This window comes from Gouania willdenowi, unplaced genomic scaffold (assembly GCF_900634775.1).
Source record: "Gouania willdenowi unplaced genomic scaffold, fGouWil2.1 scaffold_120_arrow_ctg1, whole genome shotgun sequence".
In the NCBI taxonomy this organism is placed as follows: Eukaryota; Metazoa; Chordata; class Actinopteri; order Blenniiformes; family Gobiesocidae; genus Gouania; species Gouania willdenowi.
Genome location: NW_021144868.1, coordinates 326,848 through 353,107, shown reverse-complemented (window position 1 = coordinate 353,107; position 26,260 = coordinate 326,848). Strand labels below are relative to the sequence as shown.

General features: G+C 40.7%; 2 protein-coding genes across 2 annotated transcripts; both read right to left on the bottom strand.

Annotated features, from left to right (window-relative positions):
• Nucleotides 1-1,806: 1,806 nt before the first annotated feature.
• LOC114458486 (gastrula zinc finger protein XlCGF57.1-like) lies at nt 1,807-12,919 on the bottom strand. The gene is made up of 2 exons (XM_028440857.1): nt 12,595-12,919; nt 1,807-3,207 (listed from the first exon to the last, which is right to left on the bottom strand). The coding sequence occupies exons 1-2, from the start codon at nt 12,917-12,919 to the stop codon at nt 1,823-1,825; spliced, it is 1,710 nt and encodes a 569-aa protein (XP_028296658.1). The 3' UTR covers nt 1,807-1,822.
• A 1,775-nt stretch (nt 12,920-14,694) lies between these two features.
• On the bottom strand, nt 14,695-26,229 carry dnai2b (dynein, axonemal, intermediate chain 2b). Its single transcript, XM_028440876.1, has 11 exons — nt 25,702-26,229; nt 24,895-25,056; nt 24,647-24,765; nt 24,165-24,307; nt 23,663-23,776; nt 23,447-23,586; nt 23,242-23,364; nt 22,920-23,143; nt 19,348-19,483; nt 18,781-18,927; nt 14,695-14,986 (listed from the first exon to the last, which is right to left on the bottom strand). The coding sequence occupies exons 1-11, from the start codon at nt 25,882-25,884 to the stop codon at nt 14,801-14,803; spliced, it is 1,677 nt and encodes a 558-aa protein (XP_028296677.1). The 5' UTR covers nt 25,885-26,229; the 3' UTR covers nt 14,695-14,800.
• Between the last annotated feature and the right edge of the window lie 31 nt (nt 26,230-26,260).

The window sequence follows — 26,260 nt, the reverse complement described above, 5'->3', positions numbered from 1 at the left end:
TAAAGCTCAACATGAGATGCACTTATTTATAGAATGTATATTAAATGATTATTTCATGTTTTGTCATTTTATTTTTTAGAAGATGATTTTTATTGTTTTAATAATTTAGAGACTTAATGAAGGTTTATATGATATGTTTCAAACACAGATTGTTATAATACATAATTAAGGTGATTGTAGTTGAGTCAGCACTAATTTCAGATTGTTTTAAGTCCTAATATAAAACTACTTCAACAGGACAACAATGATGTGCAGTAATTGTTGGCCTAATAAATATTAATAATAATAATAATAATAATAACCACTGCACATGCCACCAGAGAATAATTTCCAGTGAATAATTTACAAATAAAAGTTCACTGATGGTGACATTGAGATATTGTGTGACAAAGATATCAAAGGTTGTTATTTCGAGGAATCATATTTATGATTAAAAGTTATGATTGTATTATATTCTAAAGTTTATAATTATCTGGCTCGTCTTCCTTTCTTTATGTTCACAACATAACTTTATATTTAGTTATAAAAAATATGTTTACAGCTAATTTTACTGATTATTGTTACACATCATCCTGTATGTGTATTATATACAGTATAAATGTGTAGATTTAACTGTTAGAGAAACTATTTTATTAAATACAAAGTAAACGACATGTAAACAGAAAAACAAAGGTAGAAATAGTTTATTTAAATTATGTAATTAGTGAGTTGTTAAAGTGCTGAGGTGCAGTGGAGGGTCTTCTTCTGCAGAGACGTGATGATGAGGGGTTTGTGTAAAACCTGGAATTCTGAGGTATTTCTGAGGATATAAATATACATATAAACACATATTACTGGAATATTAACACATAAACATGGGACATTTTACTGATGCAAATGTGTAACATATTAGTGGTATAATGAGAACATGACACGTGATGTGGTTTATATGAGTTAATATACCATTAATATGTATTTATATCCTCAGAAATACCAGGACATGATGATGAGCTGCTACTGTTACTGTCAGCTGATCAAAGAGAAGTGATGATGTCACGTTGTTCTCTGTGGTGTTGTTCATATATAGGTCACGCCCACTCTGACCTTTTCATCAGCTAAAGATCACTTCTGACACACACCGCTATCATTACAGAATACAGATGTTTATGTGCCGTTAAAGCGTCGCAACCAACGTCATCACATTTTGCGCGGGGGTCGAGTCGAGTTGTGTGTGCGCATGCGTGGCCCACCATGCCAATCTGGCACGCTGTTTGGACCCCCTCATCCAGTAGGACCATCAGCCCCCCCCGTGGTGCAGTTCACACCTACGCAGACAATGGTCCCCATGGTTACACACACACACACACACACACACAGCTGGGTTAGAAACGGTCCTGGTTACCAGTGTGAGTACACTGACTGTTGCTCACACACAAATACACAACTACACACACACACCACACATCTCTTTTCCCTGTCCTTTATTGTAACTATATATTTATGTTTTATTAAAAACTACGGCCCAAACTCATCATTATTGTTGTTGTTTGTACGTTTACTGTTGTCAATAATAATATTAATATTATTATAAAAGCACATTAAAGTTGTAGATGATGAGAAAAAGAAATAAGTTTGACTCTTTTTTCCTTTTGTAGATCTTTGTTGAGTTTTAAAGCAACATTGAATCAAATGATGACACACTTTTATATGAATGAGTCAGCAGATTAAATGATCTAGTGACAGGACACAAACAGGAGGCTGATTGGCCCAACCCAAATCACGCCCACATCACAGTTCTGACCAATCACACGGCAGAGAGTTACAGTATATATTATTAACTATTTTATTTCTCAGACGCAGACCGTCCAATTAGAGGCGTTAGTCCTGCCTCTTCAGGCTCCGCCCCCTCGTGCACCTTGAGGTGTGCGTTGAGTGAGCGGCGTGCCTGGAAGCTCTTAGCACAGACGGAGCAGCTGTACGGTTCTCTCCCGGTGTGGATGAGCATGTGCCTCTTTAGGTCCACATCCTGCATAAATCCTTTCCCACACACCTGGCAAAGGAAGTGGCGCTCCTTGTTGTGGAAGCGCATGTGCGTGTGCAGCGTCTGTTTCTGCGTGAAGCCCTTCCCACACACGCTGCAGGTGAAGGCACGCTCCCCGTTGTGGATCTTCAGGTGCGTCTTCAGGTTCCCGCTCTGGTTAAAGTTCTTCCCGCAGACGCTGCAGGAGAACGGTTTCTCCCCCGTGTGAACGCGCACGTGCATCAGCAGTGCCGACGCCGCAGAGAAGCTCCTCCCACAGGTGCTGCAGGTGTTGCGAGCGTCGCAGTGCGTCTGCAGGTGAGCGGCGAGGCTGTCGTACTGATGACCACACACGCCGCACACGCTCGTCTCCTGCACATGCGTGTGTGCGTGCGTCAGCAGGAAGCTCCGCCTCTCCAAGGCGGCGCCACACACTCTGCAGGTGAAGGAACGCGTCGTCGCTCGCTGCTTGGCCAGGGTGCTGTTCCTATGGTGCGTGGTCAAGTGGTTTTTAAGCTCCGCCCTGCTGCTGAAGGCTTCCAGGCACACACTGCAGGTGGGCGTGGCCTCGTGCTCCTGCAGGTGGCGCTGCAAAGACGTCAAATGACAGAAGGAGCGGCTGCACTCGCTGCACTTGAAGGGCTTTTTGGCGTCGTGCACGCGCACGTGTGATGTCAGGTTTCCTTTCTGACTGAACTTCTTCCCACAGATGCTGCAGACATGAGGTTTCTCTCCCGTGTGGAGGCGCATGTGCTCCTCCTGGGCCATGATGGAGGTGAAGGACCGCCCACAGAAGGAGCAGGTGCATGTAGCGTGGCGGTGCTCCTGAAGGTGAACTCTTAGAGCGTCCATAGATGCTAGTTCCTCCCCACAGTAACCACAGCGGTGGGCGGGGTCTGTGGAGCACACGCTCAGTGCGTGTTTGAGCAGGAAGCATTTCCCACGCAGCCAGCGGCCACACACGTGACAGCTGAAGCTCCGCCCACGGCTGCGTTTACGTTTTCTATGAGTGGTGAGAGGTGGCCGGCCACGCCTCTTCCTGCTCACCTCACTCACCACGGGGGTACTTCCTGTCCAATCAGCATCCCCCTTCTCCTCCTCCTCCTCCTCGCTGTCCGTAGAGATGGGGGGGTTACCGGGTGGGGAGGACCGGCCGTCAGCAGGGTCAAAGGTTGGAGGCGGAGCTTTAGATGCAGAGCGCAGACAATCTGTAGAGAAACAAAGAGTTATCAGCCAATCAGAGGACAGGGTCACATATGCCCTTTTTTTACAAAGTCATCAAGAAGTGCAGGTTTCCCTCCTGACGTATAGTATATAGTATATTTTATTTTGTCTGTACAGTTGCTGAGTTTCCTTTAAAATGTCAAACCTCACCAGGACATATGTTTCTAGACATACACCCTGTTTACATATGACACATAGACTGAAAAAAAACCAAAACACAGGAAATGTAATTCTTTGCAAGTAAGTATATTGACAAAATAAACAGAAAATATATACACAGACGTGAGTGAGTCCGTTTCTCTCCAAAACACATAATAAAGCTCCAACTCAAATAATATCCACAAAGGTCCAGAAGAGTCAGAAGATCTCACCCCCCCCCCCCATGTCTTTGCTCCACAGCGTATTGAACAAAGAGTCAATGATGTCACACAGATGGAAGTGTTGAGTTGACTCCACAAAGAAGCGTACGGTCCAGTGTCTGGTCAGTCCTGTACGTGTGGTGTTCGTACTGACGTCACCGACGTGTTGCACTAACAGGAAGCGGTAGTTTCTGGGTGTGGCTGAATGTTCAAGCTCTAAAAACTATTTGCGGCAATGACAAGCACCACGGGTGGATGGAGTTCCTCCAGTAAGGACACAGGGCTTTGAACGATCCTGAACGGAGTTTCCACGGACACGCTCTGCTCCGCCCCAGAAACCGATGCTGCTCCTCCACGGCTCTCTGAGGTACGCCATTGAACTACCACAGGCAGGAGGCATGCCTGGTGGGACCGGAGATAGAAAATAGGCCAAGAGACAGAGATGGTGTTAGTGTGAGGTCAGAGTGAGAGGATGAACACGGGAGTGAACTGGAAATAGTGGAATAGTGACTGATGCTGCACAGGCAGTTTGTAGGTTCTCACAATGTAAGTTTGGAGGAGACGGACCGTCTTTGGCCAGGTCATGTGACCTGGAGAACGTTTAACTTTGTGGCAGTCACGTGACCACAGGTTCAGATATTGTATATCCAATATACATAGTCCCACATGACGTCACAACATACGGGCATTTCCCGACCCGGCGCCATTGGCGTGAGACGCCTTAGCCTCTGTTTACAGCCAGAATATGTTAGTTTAGTGTTGGGTTAATGATGTCATCACTGTGATAGTTAAACATGGCTGAGACACACTGTGATGTTTTAAATGGTTGTTCTCAGCTTCAGCTCAAACTCATGATTCATGTTCTCACACTGTACAGACCAACACTGACACCATCTGACTGTTCACACTGTACGTTCATACACAACACGTCACGGTCTCGTTTCCAGAAATGCAACGTACAAATTAGAAGAAGAAGAAGAAGAAGAAGAACTCTGAAGCATCATCATTAAAACAGAAGAAGAAGAACTCTGAAGTGCAGAGACTCTCACACGTCTCAGCAAAAAGAGTTTAAAAAAGAAACAATGGTGATGTGATGGACAGACATGGACAGTACAGTCTGTCAGTTATACAGACACAGTCTGTCAGTTATACAGACACAGTCTGTCAGTTATACAGACACAGTCTGTCAGTTATACAGACAGTCCTACAGTGTTTGTACATGTGCAGTATGAGTGTTGACGGTGAGATGGTCTGTGGCTCTGATTCATCTGTGAGATACTGTATTTATAACATGTTTGATTTCTTTATGATTGTTGATCAGGAGCTGGTTGTGACCTCATGTATACTACACTATGTATACTACACTATGTATACTACACTATGTATACTACACTATGTATACTACACTATGTATACTACACTATGTATACTACACTATATATACTACACTATGTATACTACAACTATATACTACACCATGTATACTACACTATGTATACTACCCATGTATACTACCCCATGTATACTACACTATGTATACTACACTATATTACTACACTATGTATACTACACTACACTATATATACTACACTATGGTATACTACACTATGTACTACACTATGTATACTACACTATGTATACTACACTATGTATACTACACTATGTATACTACACTATATATACTACACCATGTATACTACACTATGTATACTACACCATGTATACTACACCATGTATACTACACTATGTATACTACACTATATATACTACACTATGTATACTACACTATGTATACTACACTATATATACTACACTATGTATACTACACTATATATACTACACCATGTATACTACACTATGTATACTACACCATGTATACTACACCATGTATACTACACTATATATACTACACCATGTATACTACACTATATATACTACACTATGTATACTACACTATGTATACTACACTATGTATACTACACTATGTATACTACACTATGTATACTACACTATGTATACTACACCATGTATACTACACCATGTATACTACACCATGTATACTACACTATGTATACTACACTATGTATACTACACCATGTATACTACACCATGTATACTACACCATGTATACTACACCATGTATACTACACTATGTATACTACACTATGTATACTACACTATGTATACTACACTATGTATACTACACTATATATACTACACCATGTATACTACACTATGTATACTACACTATGTATACTACACTATGTATACTACACTATGTATACTACACCATGTATACTACACTATGTATACTACACTATGTATACTACACCTATGTACTACAACACCATGTATACTACACCATGTAATACACTATGTATACTACACTATGTACTACACTATGTATACTACAACCATGTATACTACACCATGGATACTACAACACCATGTATACTACACCATGTATAGAACACTATATATACTACACTATGTATACTACACTATGTATACTACACTATGTATACTACACTATGTATACTACACTATGTATACTACACCATGTATACTACACTATGTATACTACACTATGTATACTACACTATGTATACTACACTATATATACTACACTATGTATACTACACTATATATACTACACCATGTATACTACACTATGTATACTACACCATGTATACTACACCATGTATACTACACCATGTATACTACACCATGTATACTACACCATGTATACTACACTATGTATACTACACTATGTATACTACACTATGTATACTACACTATATATACTACACTATATATACTACACCATGTATACTACACCATATATACTACACCATGTATACTACACTATGTATACTACACCATGTATACTACACTATATATACTACACTATGTATACTACACTATGTATACTACACATGTATACTACACTATATAACTACACACTATATACTACACTATGTATACTACACTATATAAACTACAACCAGTATACTACACCATGTATACTACACTATATATACTACACTATATATACTACACTATGTATACTACACTATGTATACTACACTATGTATACTACACCATATATACTACACCATGTATACTACACTATATATACTACACTATGTATACTACACTATGTATACTACACTATGTATACTACACTATATATACTACACTATATATACTACACTATGTATACTACACTATGTATACTACACTATATATACACCATGTATACTACACCATGTATAAGACACTATATACTACACTATGATACTACACGATGTATACTACACTATGTATACTACACTATGTATACTACACTATGTATACTACACTATGTATACTACACTATGTATACTACACCATATATACTACACTATATATACTACACTATATATACTACACTATATATACTACACTATGTATACTACACTATGTATACTACACTATGTATACTACACTATGTATACTACACCATGTATACTACACCATGTATACTACACTATATATACTACACTATGTATACTACACTATGTATACTACACTATGTATACTACACTATATATACTACACTATATATACTACACTATGTATACTACACTATGTATACTACACTATGTATACTACACTATGTATACTACACTATATATACTACACCATGTATACTACACCATGTATACTACACTATATATACTACACTATGTATACTACACTATATATACTACACTATATATACTACACTATGTATACTACACTATATATACTACACTATGTATACTACACCATGTACACTACACTATGTATACTACACTATGTATACTACACTATATATACTACACTATATATACTACACTATATATACTACACCATGTATACTACACTATATATACTACACTATATATACTACACTATATATACTACACTATGTATACTACACTATGTATACTACACTATTAACTAACACTATAATACTACACCATGTATACTACCCATGTATAATACAACTATGTATACTACACTATGTATACTACACTATGTATACTACACTATATATACTACACCATGTATACGACAACTATATAACTACACTATGTATACTACACCATGTATACTACACCATATATACTACACTATGTATACTACACCATGTACACTACACTATGTATACTACACTATGTATACTACACTATATATACTACACTATATATACTACACCATGTATACTACACTATATATACACTATAGATACTACACTATATACTACACTATGTATACTACAACTAGTATACTACACTATATATACTACACCATGTATACTACACTATATATACTACACTATGTATACTACATCATGTATACTACACTATATATACTACACCATGTATACTACACTATATATACTACACTATGTATACTACACCATGTATACTACACTATATATACTACACTATGTATACTACACCATATATACTACACCATGTACACTACACTATGTATACTACACTATATATACTACACTATATATACTACACCATGTATACTACACTATATATACTACACCATGTATACTACACCATATATACTACACCATGTATACTACACTATGTATACTACACTATATATACTACACCATGTATACTACACTATATATACTACACTATGTATACTACACCATATATACTACACCATATATACTACACCATGTATACTACACTATGTATACTACGATTACTACACCATGTAACTACACATATATCCTACCACCATGTATACTACACCATAGTATACTACACCATGTATACTACACCATATATACTACACATGTATACTACAGCTACTAATATACTACACCATGTATACTACACCATGTATACTACACCATATATACTACACCATGTATACTACACTATATATACTACACTATATATACTACACCATGTATACTACACTATGTATACTACACCATGTATACTACATCATGTATACTACATCATGTATACTACATCATGTATACTACACCATGTATACTACATCATGTATACTACATCATGTATACTACATCATGTATACTACATCATGTACACTACATCATGTACTACATCATTGTATACTACACCATGTATACTACACTATGATTGGCTCTCAGGGCTGGGGTGTGAAGCTGGTCAGACACTGAGGTCAAACCAGTCTCCACTTCAAAACCCTCGGCCAATTTACGGAGCCTGTTTATACACTGTATTACTGTAATGCAGTTGGAGGACAGACTTCAAAATAAAAGCAGAGACTTATGAAGGTAGTCTGCAATTTCACACAAATTCAATCAATCAGTCAGTCTGTTAATTGATTGATACATTTATTAAGTGAGTAGTTAAGTAATTAATTGAGCATATAAGGAATTAATTATTTGATTATTTACAGAATTATTATTACCATTTTAATTCTGATCACATTGAAGCCGTAGAAGATGGAGGTAATGACATTTCATCTGTGTATATAATTGGTCCAACATAAAAATAAACACAATAGCTGGAGTTTCTAATGTGAAATTTCAAAATAAAAGCAATCTTAATAACCAAATATTATCATAGTTCCCTCAAGTTCAGATCCACATTAAGATGAAAGTCCCTGTTTCAACAAACTAATTTCATAATAATCCACCTCAGAGATGCACTCAGATAATTTCAGGCAAATCAGAATTAAAGCCCTCTAAAATGTAACATTTTGCTAATATTTCACTAGTCTACGGACTAATTTCACTTCAGACTGATATAATAAAATCTTAGCAAGTAACTCAGTTTCAAGACATTCTGATGTGTAGTTTCACAATAAAAGCCTGTCAACGTTTCAAATATGAGACTAATGTGATTTTTGATTAAATCTAAAAGGAAACACCCTGTTCTATTTCATAATATTTCGGAACACGTCTCACAATGGGAGGAACCCTCCATCCGCACCCCTCAGAAGCATTTATCTCCATCTGCCAATCCTGATTGGCAGATGGAATGTTTCCGTCCACCAGGGACAGGACAGACACCCTCATTTAAAATAAGCACCTCTTCTCACTCATTCAAGCAAGAAGGGTTGTCTGGTGAGACATCTCACTCACATTGCTCATAGAACCGGGGGTTATGTAAATAACATAAAGTTCTATTTTATAATGAGATGTCTCACTATGGGATATGGTAGATCCCGCAGAGCAGAATTATGTACACATCAGGACAATAAAACCGCCCGTGCCACAATGGGGGATGGGAATTGATAAGAATTTAGCGATTCCATTATCGACACTGCTTATCAATTAAATTCTCATTGGGTGAGGGAATGAAATAATACAAATGGATTTGTTTGCTTTAACTCTTTATTATATTATCTTTGTCTCTTTAATTTCCTGCAGGAATATCAGCTCTATTTAAATCCACCAGGTATTGATTGTTTTCACTGGATAATAATATATACAAAAGTACCATATAAACCTGATCTAGGGCTGGGCGATATGGCCTTTTATAAATACTGCGATATTTTTAGGCCAACATTTTTGCCTTACCCTTGAATTAACACTTTTTTTTTTTTTTTTAAAGGATTTTTTTGGCTCTAGTGGCCTTTATATGACAGTTGTGTGACAGGAAGGGGGTCAGAGAGAGCAGGGAATGACACGCAGGAAGGGGTCCCAGGCCGGGAATCGAACCTGGACCCGCTGCAGGTGAGGAACTACAGCCTCCGTACATGGGGCGGGCGCTCAACCCACTGAGCTACACACCGCCCCAAATTAACACTTTGATGCACAAAATCACACCAGTATGATGATTCTATATGTCTACATTAAAACATTCTTGATCATACTGCATTAATATATGCCAATTTTAAACTTTCATGCAAAAAAGGGGATATCACAACTAAGTCAAAGTTGACATAACTGTATTTATTAAACAGTGAGTGGCTCAAACATAAAATTGTCAACAGAAAGTGCACGTTCTGTGCAAAATTGTCACAGAGACATTTCAAAACAAGACATTAGTGCAGGATGCAACTCACATGGCATTTCAAAACACAAAATTAAAGTGCACTTTTTGTACATAATGCCACTACAATATTTTAAAACAAATAGTGCCCTTTTGTGCATGTTGTCATTAAGATGACATTTCAAAACAACACTAAATTTAAGTGCACCTTTTGTGCATAATGCCACTAAGATATTTAAAAAAAAAAAAAAAAAAAAAGTCCGCGAGTTTAACGGTATGGTCATTTTCAACACCGCACAGACTACAAGCTGCGATATATCGAGTATATTCGATATATCGCCCAGCCCTAACCTGATCAATTATTATTATTATTACAACATATGACACATTTTGGCTACAAACACTTGATAATATTTACAGTGCTCCTTTTGAACTTGAACAACTTGATCCAAAACTAATTCAGACATAAAATAGATAATTATTCTGTAAAAAATAACATATTAATCAAAAGTACAGCTGCACTTATTGTTATTATTTAAACAGTAAAGCTTTAGTTTAGCCTTTGATTACATTTCTATAAATGGACCTTCAGAGACGCCGTCCCTGTTGTTACATATGACATCATCAGCTGTGTGTGTGTGTGTGTGAAAGAACAAACTAAAAACAACGATCAGTACCAGTCCGTCTCCAGTGTCTGATCACTTGTGATGAGGTCATAAACTGGTGACCAGGTGTGTTTTTGCTGATGTTTGTTGTTTTCAGAAGAAAAATTTGTGCTAGAAGCAACTTTAGCGTGAGTGTAAAGAACCAGGAAGTGACTAGCGTAGCAACAGAGACGCTACAAACACAGCACAGCTGTGGGTGGAGGAGGTGGACAGCAACCAACTACATGGTGGGAGGAGCTTCACTTGGTGCTAGAATAAACACAATATACAGGACCTGGAGGAGTTTATTGTTACATATATACAACGTAAGAGGAACTGATAAGTGGAATTGAAATACAAGCAAACAAACGATTCCTAGGAATTGAATTACTGGGAACCGGTTCTCAGAAAGATCTGTTTTTTGATTCCCGTGCCTAGAGTTGAGTGTGCGTGCAGACCCTCAGGCGGCCGCAGACCCTGACTCATATAAGCCCAAGCAATAATCTGACAGGCGTTGCTTGGTAACAGGCTAACAGGAGACGAACAACTGAACACTCCTCCTGAAGCTCCTTGTCATGGTCATATAGGCGCGCACCGCACGAACCGGATACCACACATGAGGTCGCTGCTCATCTTGTGAGGCAGAAAAGGTCAGTGGAGAACATGAACCCACCACCTTCAGCACAAAGGCCGGGTTGTGACCCTCACATCGCCCGGGAAGAGCTGAGCGCATGACGAGTGTACCGAGAGCGTATGATGTCACAGACCCACTTAGCTGATACCAGAGCCAATAACAGAACAGCTTTCAGAGAAGCAAACTTAAGGCCCGCCTCCTTCAGTGGTTACAACGGAGGACGTTTAAGTCTTATAAACTTTAATTGAGACGTTTCAAGGACAGATTGTTATGATGATTTGTTATAATGTGAAGAAACAATAACAATGTATTGGTCTACTATATTATATTTGTCGTTATAAGGTAGTACTTTGAGTATGAAAAGTCAGCCTACAGACCTAATACTGTAGCCCCACCCCTTTGCCCTTTGACCCTGCTCAGCTAATGCTGACTCATGCTAAGATAACCCAAACATGTGGCACTGGGACTTTTTTATAATCTCTTATAATAAAAAAGACTTGAAATGTGATCTTAATTTTTGATTTTTAGTATCATTTAGTCTGTGACACACTTTACTGTGTTTAGTCTCCTCAAGGTGTTAGCACACATGCTAATGAGATGCTAACATTAGAACGGTTATTATACAGATCTACCTCTACACCCACAGACTGATAATAATCAGTCCATCAGAGGTAATGACGTCACCCTGTTTACAAACGGAGGGTCGTAACCATGGTGACCTTGAGTCTGCAGTGATTGGCGGACTCACCGCTCCGGGTCAGTGTGACTCTGGGCTGCAGCAGCCCCCAGTCCTCCGTCTGGTCCCTGCGGTCCTTGCTGTCCCCCCCAGGGCCCGCCCCCTGGTCCTCTCGGTCTCCCCAGAGCTCCGTGCGGGCCTGGGGGTCCTTCAGCAGCTCCAACATGGTCCCAGTGAAGGTGTCGGTCAGAAGCTCTGGTTCCACTCCGCTCTGGACCCCCCGGACCAGCTGGTGGACCAGGGACCGAACCCTCTGGTACAACCATACAGAACACATCCTGACCCGGAAGTAGCTGCACCACAGCACCCCCTGGTGGAGGGAGGACATCATAGACATTATACGTAGACGCCGCATCGACTGCCCCGCCTACTAGAGCGGTGCGTCAACAGGGCGGCCATCTTGGACCGGTGTCAATCACGCCTACAGTGTATTATGTCTATAGAAATATGATGTGTTTACATGTAGATAGATAGATAGATAGATAGATAGATAGATAGATAGATAGATAGATAGACGTTCAGATGTGCTCAGGTTTTTATTGACAACATTGTTTAAGGCTATACATTGCATTTGACAGTTATTATTATTATTATATAATTGTACTACTACTGTATTATTGTTATTGCTATTCTTATAATTATCATTATATTCTCATATTGTTGCATTTTTATTATTATTAATTAATTTTCATTGTATTATTATTATTATTATTATTATTATTATTATAATAATAATAATAATAAAATCTTTCTGTCATAATGTCTATGCACCGCTACCACCACCTGTCCAAGATGGCGGCGCTGTTGACGTGTCCCTCCACACACACACACACACACACACACACACACACATTTCGACTTTGCTCCAGACTTGCTCTGACGTCACAGGCTCGTGAGAGCCCAACGAGACCTTGTGCGTGACGTTAAAAAATGCGCGCATGGCGGGAATTATAAACATATATATTATATTATAAACGCCAAAAATGCAATGAAACTGCACGAGCAGCAGGTTTGGCCGATTCATATGAAATTCGTCACATCTATTCTTGATCCTAAGATGAGCAAAAAGTTACGGATGACTTTGCCCAAAACCAAACAGGAAGTCGGCCATCTTGGGTTAATGGCGTTTTGTTTTTGCACAAACTAGTCTGAGGGGCTTCACTCGATTTGCTTCAAACACTTTGGACCCACTGAAGATTAAAAATCATCAAAAGAATTTGTGTATCTCTAACGGTTTGGTCGTAGCGCGACTGGCGCCATTTAGCACGTCATTATAGGAAAATGCATATAACTTTCAAATGCAAAGTTCAAACTGCTTCATATTTGATACACATGGGTTACAGACTCTACGACGCCGCTCGTGGCTTTAATGATTATATGTGTGGCTGGTGAGAAACGTTTGGTTTCAGTGTGTGAATATATGAAAGAACCGTTCTATCTATTTATCATATGCGATCATGATTATTATCATTATTATAGTCATACAAAGTTCCTCAAAGTACTATGATTTTGTATAATTCCCACATACCACAGCACACCTTCTCAATTCATGCTATAACGTGATGTTCCTCAACATTTGTTACTCTTTCGGACAAGTTTTCACGTGCATTTCAGGATATAATGTTGGATTAATAATAAAGCCTCACTCTGTAGTTTATATTCTACATAATTCCAAACATCAGATCAGTGGCTTTAGAAGGGTTTGTAAATACTGAACTAATAAAAGCTGGAATTATGAACTTTTGTCTCATATTCATGTTTTGATCTGAAACCCAAATGTCTTCATTTTACAACATAAACAAAGGAACTGACCTTATTGTTCCAATACTTTTGGAGAGGACTGTATATAAATATTTTTATTCTTCAGTACAAATTAAACCAAATAATGCAGAAATTGCTTATTTCCACCACCTAAAGTCTATGGCCCTTTAGATACTTTTAGAACCAGATTTAATGGCTCCACCTGTCGGTAACACACAGGAACTACAACCCATCCTCTACCTCTACCTGTTTGTTCTCAGAACAAAGAACACAAGTATGTTCACTGACCCAGAACAACATGTGATCAATAGTTTATATATTTATATACAGTTAGAGATCAAAGACACAGAGAAGATTCCTCCATGTTTTAATAGATTTATATCATTACAGGATGGACAGAAGACCAGTTTATGTTAACTAACGGTAGGAATGAACACATGAATCAGAATGGACATGTTCACGTGGCAGTGAGCTGATTGAAGTCTCTCTCTGCTCTGTCCAGCAGCTCCAGAGGCTCCTCCTCTCCTCGCTCTCCTCTGAGCTCCTCCTCAGGGCTCTGCTGGGAGCGGCTCCTCTCCTTCAGACGGACCTCCTTCAGACGGGCCTCCAGGAGCCTCTCCCTCTTCGTCTCTCTCTCAAACATCTGAAACAAGGAGGAGGAGCTTAGTCAGTCACCGTGGAAAGAGCTGGACTGGAACTACACAACTACTGTTTAATGTATTACACAATAGGGGGCGTGTGTGTTTATTAGAATCCCCATTATCTTGTCGTGCTGGGTGGGTGTGTGGGGGTGCGGCCTGTGGCTTCTGGCCTGGCGAACTCGTGACGGGAGTGGCTAGTCTGCTGGCTGGGTCCGCCAGGCCCCGTGAGCGCCGTGCCAGGGCTGTAATGTCTCGGGGGTGGGTCTTTGGGTTGGGCCTCTCGGGGCGCACTCTCCTACTGTCTGCTCAGTAATTGTCCGCAGTTCAGTGTGGCACTGCACTGCCTAGGGCGGGGTGGGAATGGTGGCCTGGGGTGGGGTTGTCCCGCGTCGGCACGTGGGTGATCGGAGGTGGCCTCGGTGGGGGGAATTGGTGTGGAGTCGCAGTGCCTGGCTGGGGGTGCTTGGGTTTATCAGCCCGTGACTGTTCCTGGGTGCCTTGCAGCGTCCCCTTGGTGCCCCAGGTGGCTGGGGATGTGGGCGTCATCCTTAGGTGGGCTGCTGCTGGTGCTGCTTCTGTTCCAGGTCTTAACTTTAGACACGTTGATCCTAAATACCTGTTTTAGGTTTTACCACTCATCCTTCCCTCTGTCCACCACCATTAGACCTAAGCTTCACACTGGTCACCTGACTGGTTTGATTACACAACATAATAAAGACAATATACACAACTACAACTTCACATCTCACTCTCACTATAAAATAATCAACTCTTCCCCAGCCTTTGCATTTCCTACCCTGACTCCCTCTTTCCTGTTCCTTTCCCCCCCACCACCTACGTAAAACACTGCTCTCTCTTTTTAGATTCTCCCTTTAATCAGAATCACAATCAGAAATGTTTTAATGGCCAAGTACAGTTTTTAGGACAGTACAAGGAATTTGTCTTGGTAGTTGGTGCACGAAACAAACAACAAACAACAAAAATAAAAAAACAAAGAACAACCCAGCAACAATAATAATAATAATAATGATAAATATAAAGGATGAGGGATAAATAAAGGATAGATAGAGAATAAAGGATAAATATAAATATAAATATATATATAGTGCAGCAGATAATGTCATCATGGATGTGGTGATCGGGTGGGGGGGGGGGGGGTTCAGTGGGTGACTTGGGGTGTGTTCATGTGGATGGTGGCAGAGGGAAAGAAGCTGTTTTTGTGTCTGGAGGTTCTGGTCCTGATGGACCTAAACCTTCTTCCAGAAGGGAGAGATTGAAACAGTTTATGACCGGGGTGGGAGGGGTCGGACACAATCTTTCCTGCAAGCCTCCAAATCCTGGAGGGGTTCAGGTCCTGGAGGGAGGACAGATTGCAGCCGATGACCTTCTCTGCAGAGTGGATGATACGCTGCAGTCTGGCCTTGTCCTTGGCCGTAGCTGCAGCGTACCAGATGGTGATGGAGGAGCAGAGGATGGACTGGATGATGGAGCTGTAGAAGTTCACCATCATCTTTGTTGGAACACTGAACTTCTTCAGCTGCTACAGGAAGTACATCCTCTGCTGAGCTTTTTTGATGATGGAGCTGATGTTCAGCTCCCACTTGAGGTCCTGAGTGATGATGGTCCCCAGGAAGCAGAAGTACTCCACAGAGCTCACTGTAGAGTCTCCCAGGGTGAGGGGGGTGAGGGGGGCTGGGTTCTTCCTGAAGTCTGCTATCATCTCCACTGTCTTTAAAGCGTTGAGCTCCAGGTTGTTCTGGCTGCACCAGGACACCAGTCGGTCTGTCTCCACCTGTAGTCAGACTCGTCTCCATCAGAGATGAGACGATGATGGTCGTGTCGTCTGCAAACTTCAGGAGTTTGACCGACTGGTGAGAGGAGGTGCAGCTGTTGGTGTACAGGGAGAAGATCAGAGGAGAAAGAACACAGCCATGAGGAGATCCAGTACTGATGGTCCTGGAGCAGAGATGGTTTGGAAGGGGTGGGGGGTGAAGGTGATGGAGTAAGGCTGGTCAGAGGTGTGAGGGGGGAGGAGTCAGGTCTGACCCATTGTCTATCAAATCTACAATAGAAGTTATTCAGACTGTTGACCAGGTAGAGGTGGTTCTCAGCATCAGAGGCTCTGAGCTTGTAGTTGGTTATTTACCTGAGCCTCTCCAGACAGAAGTAGTCGTTAGCAGAGAAATGATGTTGTAGCTTCTCTGAGTCTTTTCTCACCTTTTCTAACGTGTACTTTGACTCTCTGTACCTGGCTCTGTCTCCACCCGTCTGTGTGTGTGTATAAAGTGTGTGTGTGTATATAGTGTGTGTGTGTATATAGTGTGTGTGTGTGTGTGTATATAGTGTGTGTGTGTATATAGTGTGTGTGTGTATATAGTGTGTGTGTGTGTGTGTATATAGTGTGTGTGTGTATATAGTGTGTAGGGTGTGTGTGTGTGTATATAGTCTGTGTATAGTGTGTGTGTGTATATAGTGTGTAGGGTGTGTGTGTGTGTATATAGTGTGTAGGGTGTGTGTGTGTGTATATAGTCTGTGTATAGTGTGTGTGTGTATATAGTGTGTAGGGTGTGTGTGTGTGTATATAGTGTGTAGGGTGTGTGTGTGTGTATATAGTCTGTGTATAGTGTGTGTGTGTATATAGTGTGTAGGGTGTGTGTGTATATAGTGTGTAGGGTGTGTGTGTGTATATAGTGTGTGTGTATATAGTGTGTAGGGTTTGTGTGTGTGTATATAGTGTGTAGGGTGTGTGTGTATATAGTGTGTAGGGTGTGTGTGTGTGTATATAGTGTGTGTGTATATAGTGTGTGTGTATATCGTGTGTGTGTATATAGTGTGTGTGTGTGTATATAGCGTGTGTGTATATAGTGTGTGTGTATATAGTGTGTAGGGTGTGTGTGTGTATATAGCGTGTGTGTATATAGTGTGTAGGGTGTGTGTGTGTGTGTATATAGTGTGTGTGTATATAGCGTGTGTGTATATAGTGTGTGTGTATATAGTGTGTAGGGTGTGTGTGTGTGTGTATATAGTGTGTGTGTAGGGTGTGTGTGTGTGTGTGTGTGTATATAGCGTGTGTGTATATAGTGTGTAGGGTGTGTGTGTGTGTATATAGTGTGTGTGTATATAGTGTGTAGGGTGTGTGTGTGTGTATATAGTGTGTGTGTATATAGTGTGTAGGGTGTGTGTGTGTGTATATAGTGTGTGTGTGTATATAGTGTGTAGGGTGTGTGTGTGTGTATATAGTGTGTGTGTATATAGTGTGTAGGGTGTGTGTGTGTGTATATAGTGTGTGTGTATATAGTGTGTAGGGTGTGTGTGTGTGTATATAGTGTGTGTGTATATAGTGTGTAGGGTGTGTGTGTGTATATAGTGTGTGTGTATATAGTGTGTAGGGTGTGTGTGTGTGTATATAGTGTGTGTGTATATAGTGTGTAGGGTGTGTGTGTGTGTATATAGTGTGTGTGTGTATATAGTGTGTAGGGTGTGTGTGTGTGTGTATATAGTGTGTGTGTATATATAGTGTGTAGGGTGTGTGTGTGTATATAGTGTGTGTATAGTGTGTGTGTATATAGTGTGTAGGGTGTGTGTGTGTATATAGTGTGTGTATATAGTGTGTGTGTATATATAGTGTGTAGGGTGTGTGTGTGTATATATAGTGTGTAGGGTGTGTGTGTGTATATATAGTGTGTAGGGTGTGTGTGTGTATATAGTGTGTGTATATAGTGTGTGTGTATATATAGTGTGTAGGGTGTGTGTGTGTATATATAGTGTGTAGGGTGTGTGTGTGTGTGTCTCTAACCGCTGATAGCAGTGTTTTCTCGTTCTTCTGTTGATTCTTCAGTTTATCACTGAGTTCCATCAGAGAAACGTCTCCATGTTGAGAACCTACAGCGATCACACCACTCGCCTCCTGCACACACACACTGTAGAGGGGCCAGTCGCTCACCTGAGGAGTAAACAACAGGTAAACAACAGAGGGTTATTGATCACAACCAGCTCAGGGTTAAGTCCAGGTTTAATCTGAGAGTCTGGCTCTGTTAAACCTGGTTCTAACTGGAACAGTGGTTTCATCAAAGAGAAAACACCTTGGTTACCATAGTAACACAGTCCGTGGGTCAAACCTGCTCCTGACCAGGTTTAATCTGCTGAGTCATTCTCATGAAACCACGTCATCATTATTAAAGAAGTTATTTAGTGATTCTTTAAAACACTCAATAAAAATCTACAAAAGAAAAAATGAGTTAAAAATACTTCTGTTATGTAAAAAACAGTAAAACAAAGGTAAACAACAGTAAATAAGTAAAAAAAAAAAACAGTTAAAAAACAGGTAAACAACAATAAACAATGGTAAACAACAGGTAAACACCTTGACGCTGAGTGTGGGCTCGTTGTGTTTGAACAAAACGTCCCAAACGTCTAAAACTCCGTCTGTTTTCACACAGAAAAAAACAGATGGACGGACTGGACTCCAACAGGCATCCATCAGGTAGGATGACTGGTTCCTGTAAACAACAACAAACAACAATAAACAACACACACCTGCAGAGGGTTATTGATCAAACCCAGCTCAGGGTTCAGTCCTGAGGGGTATTCCATAAAGTAGGTTATGTTCAAACTCTGAGTATCTCATTCCTAAACATGAGGTACAGTATGTTTATCTCTGAGTATGTTACCATGGTAACATTGTCCATGAACTAAACCTGGTCACTGACAGGTTTTATCAAAGAAACCCTGGGTTTCTACCTGGCTCCGCCCACCTGAACACTTTAATGAACCTTAACACTTTTCTCTGAAACACATTAGTGACATCACACACCACAGACGTGTTCACATCATTACTAATGTTGTGTTGATTTATGTTTTTATTTATGATAACTGTAGTTTTCTTTCTAACATTGTAGATGTAGATCATTTAGTGAAACACACTGAGAGGTTGATCTACATTAAAACATCTACTGACGTCTGTAGTAAAGTTCACTGAATACAAACCTGTAGATAATATAAAGGAGGAGATGATCATTTAAATTAATGCACTTTTATTGTTTTATATTATTATACAGTTAAATCTATAGATCATACATCTATGAAGTTATGATGTCACAGTGAATTGTGACGCTGGTCTTGAAAGCGATGGATCGTGGGTTCACGTCCTGCTTCAGTGTTTTTTATGACATTTTTTATGATGTAGAGATGAATCTGGTGATAATATTACATTAAAAATCAATATAAATGATTAGATATGAAGCATCAGTCACTGTGTTTATATCCAGTGTAACAGGAGGACTCTCTATACAGACATCCTATGATGCTGACACGTCTCCTCAGACACATTTTATTATTATTATTCACCACTCGTCACGTCACTGAAGAGATAAAGTGATGAAGTGATCATAAAGTGTTATTAATTACAGGTGATTTAATCACTATAATCACTGAAGACTGAACACACCTTTAGAACAGGATCATATTCATCAAACACTGACTTATTTCACCATCAGGGTGAATAAATCACTATCTTCCGTTTGGTTGTCATGGCAGTTTGAGTATTCTCTGATCCACTGATGATGGTTTTTTATTGCTCACGTACACGTCAGTAACCCAAGGTTTACATACTCAGGGTTTATTAACCCACTTCATACCAGCTTTAATGAATCAGATACACAGAGTTTACCATGGAGGGTATGTTGACCTAGAGTTTATGGATAAACTCAGAGTTTGTTAAACCTCCTTTATGGAATACACCTCTGGTTTAATCTGAGAGTCTGGCTCTGTTAAACCTGGTTCTAACTGGAACAGTGGTTTCATCAAAGAGAAAACACCTTGGTTACCATAGTAACACAGTCCGTGGGTCAAACCTGCTCCTGACCAGGTTTAATCTGCTGAGTCACTCTCATGAAACCACGTCATCATTATTAAAGAAGTTATTTAGTGATGTTTTAAAACAACAAAGATCTACAAAAGGAAAAATGAGTCAAAAAGACTTTTTAAATATCACTTTAATAAAAGGTATTTTAAAAGGAAATTAAACAGAATATGATAAATGTTTTAATGATTTTAAATCCGTACAAATGATGATATAATCATTATTACATGTTTAATGTGTTTAAACCATCAGTAATAATAATATATACATGTGTATCATCACCTCTGTTTACACACGGTATAAATGTGTTTATTTATTGATCAGAGATTAATAATGAGAAATCTGTGGATATACAGAGAGGGAGGGGCTTCAGGGACAGGGCGGAGCACTAAGGCTCCCAATGACAAAGATTCACTATCACTTTAAGAGACGTGCACACAGTGCACGTACCTCCGTGCACAGCTCACCTGCAGCGTCTACAGTGTTGGATGTGACATCCAACAGCATCCAACAGCATCCAACAGCACCACAGCTGCTCCTGCTGTTTATATAGGACTTTATTCTACATGTGTGTAAATCTAAAAAACCACACAGTGGTGCTGTTTCTGTCTGTATGCTATTCTCCACCTGTACTTTAGTCAGTCACTGCACGTCTTCATCACAGTTACACACTGTGGGTGGAGCAGCCCTGAAATGTGGGCGTTTCCATTCAAATCTGGCTTTACGCACATTCTCCAGTGTGCGTAAGTCCTTTTCCTCTTATCTTCTTCTAACCCTGGAATAAGTGCAGCGCCCCCATAAGGTGAAACATTATATTACATGTGTGATTAATTAAAACTGTGACAGACACCGACTTCTGTCCACGTTGGTCACAGTGATTCAACTATTTTATGTCCAACGTAAAGTCACAGTTTGATCCACTACAGAGTGAAACATGCTGTCATATGCAGATGAGGATGGAACACAAACTGTTCCCACACATATTTTAATGAGGCTCAGCTCACTTTAAACTATTAATATTTAAAACTGTGTATTATAGAAGTTAATAGTTGTGTTTCACTGTAAACATCCCTCTATTAAAGCAGGACGCTCTGTGGACGTGTTATTACATCATATCTACATCATATAACTCTGTCACGCTTTACAGTGATGATGATGATGATGATGATGATGATGATGATGAAGGAAAGAAATTTTAACTAACTCAGTCACACTGCAATAATCTGATCAATAATCTGATCAAATCAACCTGTTACATTGTTTATCAATGAAAGTGTTTCAAATTAAAAGTGAACTTTATCATTTTCACAGATTTCAATAACATTTACATATGTTGGTAAAACTCTATGTTCTGTGATTTCTAGACAGCCCAAAAAAATGACATCACCACCTCCTTTCCTTCAGCCCCGCCTTCATTCACACATACACACTTTTGGTCTACCTTACGCACAGTGGGCGTGTCAACAACCTGGACCAGAGAATACACATAGGTGAGAAGTGTGTAACTGCAGGCGTGAGAATAGAACCTTAGTGCTGAGTTCATCAAACACTCACTAGTCTCATTAATGACATATTATTTAATTATGAGTTACATCATCTCTTTTATTAAACTCTGACAGGTGTTAAAAAACGTATCAAAGGAACATGATCAGTTGTTTTCAATGATAAATTAACTAAATCACACATTATTTAACCATTTACTACTTTTAAAATGTACAAACCACATTTTTTTTTTTTTTTTTAACGTGTCCATCATTTATTTTCACTGCTCAGTAACAGATGATGTCACTTCCTGTTGGTCTCAGCATTGGTTCCTATTGGCTTCTCATTCATCATAAAAGCTGCAGCACATGCTCCGTCACTCTCTAATCATTAACTCTGTGATCGATCTAGTGGGTCTGATGAGAACGTGTAATTAATCTAAACACTGTCAGCTGATTGGCTGAGCTGGAGAGATTGAAGCTGAGAAGAGTTTGATGAAATGGTTAAAGGGGGCGTGGTCACAAACAGCTTAGCTGAACCAGGTTTAAACCATAAGCCTGGTTCTACTGAGAACACTTTGATCAAACACACACCTGGTCCAGATGATGGAGGACTCCCTGACGTCCTCAGACCAGATGCGGGCGCTCCAGTCTCCCACGGTGAGGAAGTTCTTGGTGAAGAAAGGGTTCCTGGTAACAGCCTGAACTGGTCCATGATGACCTTCATATGTACAAACCATCTTCTCAGCATTGCTCTTTGCTTTCCTGTTACAGGACACCACCACGCCCTGCTCGGTCCCCACTAGGAACTTAGTGGGCTGTCATACACGCACACACACACACACACGCACACACACACACACAGGTGAGGACAGGCTGCGTCTAAATTGGACAGTCTGAGGGGGCGTGGCCTCACCATGGTGGATTCAAACTCCAGAGACACGGCGCCCAGAGCTCTATCCAGGTTCTCCTCACGACTCATGTCCAGAACCAGACGATCAACTGGACAAGAGAGACGACGTATGTCCCACCACAGAACCTGAGACAGGACACACACACACACACACACACAGGTGAGAGAGTGGAGTACACACATCTGTCCTGTCTGTGTCCTGTCTCACTTGTCCGTCGGTGGAGGCAGAGAATGCGTCCGTCCCACCCTTGGACTGTGTCCACAAGACGTTGTGGGCGGGGTCTCTGTGGCTCTGGTCCAATGAGGACAGCTCTACAGGTCTGCTACCTCTGCGGGTGTCCCAGTACGCTGAAACAAACACACCTGGGGTGAGGAGAGCTGAGGGGTGGAGCCTGAGGTGTGTGTGGGTGTGGTGAGGGCCCACCTATCTGCCCACTGGCCGTCCCCCCCAGCAGAGTGTGGGGGTCCTTAGGGTTGTAGTGGATGCACAGGAGGGGGGAGGGGGGCTTCAGGGTCACATCAGGACAGTTGGGCTTCTCTGGAACACACACACACACACACACACACACACACACACAATAATAATGACACTATGTTGCCATGTAAATATCATTTACTCGTTAAAGGTAACTTTGTAGTCAAACATACTGTACATGGACTCTATTCTCCTTCCATATGTACCAAAATTATTAATGACTGTCAATAACTGAATAAAGTGATTAGCTACAATTCATTGACCTCTAGAACTCTATCTTTGATATGTTACTCAACAAAATGGATTTAGAATTGATCAAATTAGGACCAATTATATATTTGGGTATTTTTGTCGGCCATCTTTAACTTCTCAAACCCTCCATGAAACCATCCAGATGAACAGAAGAAGTTCTGTTTGGGGTTCACACCCTCTGACCCCCACTATCACACACCCATGTCCCAGATGTATGAGTCCAGGCTGGGGTCCCCCAACCTCCTCTGGAACCCCAGGAAGGAATAGGCAGCGACCAACTTCCTCCCTCCATCAGGATGGAACGACAGAGCACTGATGGAACGCCTCACATCAGTAGGGTCTCTGAGAAACACAGTGTTATACTGTTATTGATTAACGATCAGTGATTGGCTCTCAGCCTCACCTCTGTTTGGTGGGCGGGGCTTAATGGGCGAATTTATTTTGAGTCTTTCTAAGACAAGAAAGGATGAGATCAGAGGAGAGAATGGACCAATGAGGATGCAGCATTGGAGGAGCTCACACAGTATGGGAGGAGCTAACACTCAACGTGGGAGGAGCTATTACAGAATGTGGGAGGAACTAACACTCAGCGTGGGAGATGCTAACATTCAGCATGGGAGGAGCTAATGATGAAATGTGATCTCTGTGAGTTGATTGGACAGATTAATGATGATGTCATACCTGAACACATTGATGGTCTTTGCAGATGGAGGTTCCTGATCTTCCTCCTCCTCCTCTTCGTCAAAGTACTCCTCATAGATGTCCAAGGCGTGGTTCTGACGGATGCAGTGCTCCATAACCTGTCATCACAGGAAGCTCTCCTTCAAAATAAAAGCACAGGAACCTTCCTGGGCCCACCTGACCACCTTTGGGTCCCAACCCAAAGGTTGTGAATCCCTGACAGAACATGTGATTGGCTGAGGCCTTACGCTGCCTAGCTGCAGGATGCTAGTGACGTAGCCTTCGTCCTTCTCCACCTTCTTCCTGTAGCGGATGGTTTGTTCCGCCTCCTGAGGGTTGATGTCTTTAGGCCACCCCCCCTCTGAGTGGTCCATCCCCTTGCTGTCTGACTCAAAGCGCTCCGTGTTCACCTGGAACAGGACACACCCCTCCACTAGCTTCAGCAACCATTACCATGACGACACATTAAAAACAGATAACCTCACGTAGATCACCAAGTTAATGTGTGTGTAGTAACCCCGCCCCCCATCATTTAATAAACTAAAGCTTTCATCAGTAAAAACTTATATTATTTCTTTGTTTTTCTGTCTGAAACATTTTATTTGTCTGTTTTCTGACCCTGAAACTTGTGTTGGTTTTATTTTGCTGTTTGTAGGAATAACTCAGTAATTATTTAACTGTCTCAGGTTTAAACCACAGAACAAACACTGATTGGTTGGTTCAGATCACATGTTCAGTCACAGAATCAACACTGCAGTTTAATAACATTCCACCAGAGGGAGCTCGTGTTATTCATAAAATAAAAGGAAGCTTTAGACATTTTCAATCTAAAACCATACATTTGTTGGTAGTTTGTGATCTTTTAGAGGGTTATTTGTTCTCAGTCATCGCGTATTCATTATTATTATTATTATTATTATTATTATTATTTTATACTTGTATGATTTCAGTCCTGCTCAGGTTTTCCAACACGTGGACTTTTAATCTGAAAATAAATATAAATACAAAAGCATGTTATTAAAATGAGCACAGGTTGCTTTGGAAGTGAGTCCTACCTGGTGCTCCGTGGTGTCCCTGGCCGCCTGCAGGCCCTGTTCTCTGCTCGGTCTGCGGATGAAGTGAGTGCTGAGGTCAGGCTGCGGAGGGACATCAATCAGTGGTTCCGCTCTGCGGTCGGACAGTACGCACTGCCGGCCCAGCTCCCCGCGGAGCCGCGTGTACACGTGCACGATCTCCATCCGAACTACCGACAAACTACCGACGGACGGTGTCTGAGGGCGAACCGCAGTTTGTCGTCTCCTGGCAACGGATACAAACGTTCTGTGTGTGACGTCATCTGAGCTGTTTTGTGAAAAAAGTGAAGTTTTTGTGGAAACGTTTCTAATTGTGTGTGTGTGTGTGTGTGTGTGTCCTATGCTCTGAAGCCAGATTAATTTATCCTGTTAACTCTCTGTGAACCTGAATCAGTGTGCTCACATCAAAGGGGCGGAGCTATCAGCATGTGACCAATCACAGACAGAGCACCTACGTTAGCATGGAAGGACAGTTATTAATACCAAAGAAGAAGAATTAGAATCTAAAGTAACACTATCTATAAACACACTCATTGGTTTG

Coding starts and splice junctions, on each gene's coding strand:
- LOC114458486 (XM_028440857.1), bottom strand. CDS start 12,919: ATGTCTATGATGTCCTCCCTCCACCAGGGGGTGCTGTGGTGCAGCTAC. Junction 3,208..12,594: donor AGTCACACTGACCCGGAGCG/GTGAGTCCGCCA, acceptor GTTTCTCTACAG/ATTGTCTGCGCTCTGCATCT.
- dnai2b (XM_028440876.1), bottom strand. CDS start 25,884: ATGGAGATCGTGCACGTGTACACGCGGCTCCGCGGGGAGCTGGGCCGG. Junction 25,057..25,701: donor GGGACACCACGGAGCACCAG/GTAGGACTCACT, acceptor GTCCTGTTCCAG/GTGAACACGGAGCGCTTTGA. Junction 23,777..24,164: donor CTCATACATCTGGGACATGG/GTGTGTGATAGT, acceptor TGTGTGTTCCAG/AGAAGCCCAACTGTCCTGAT.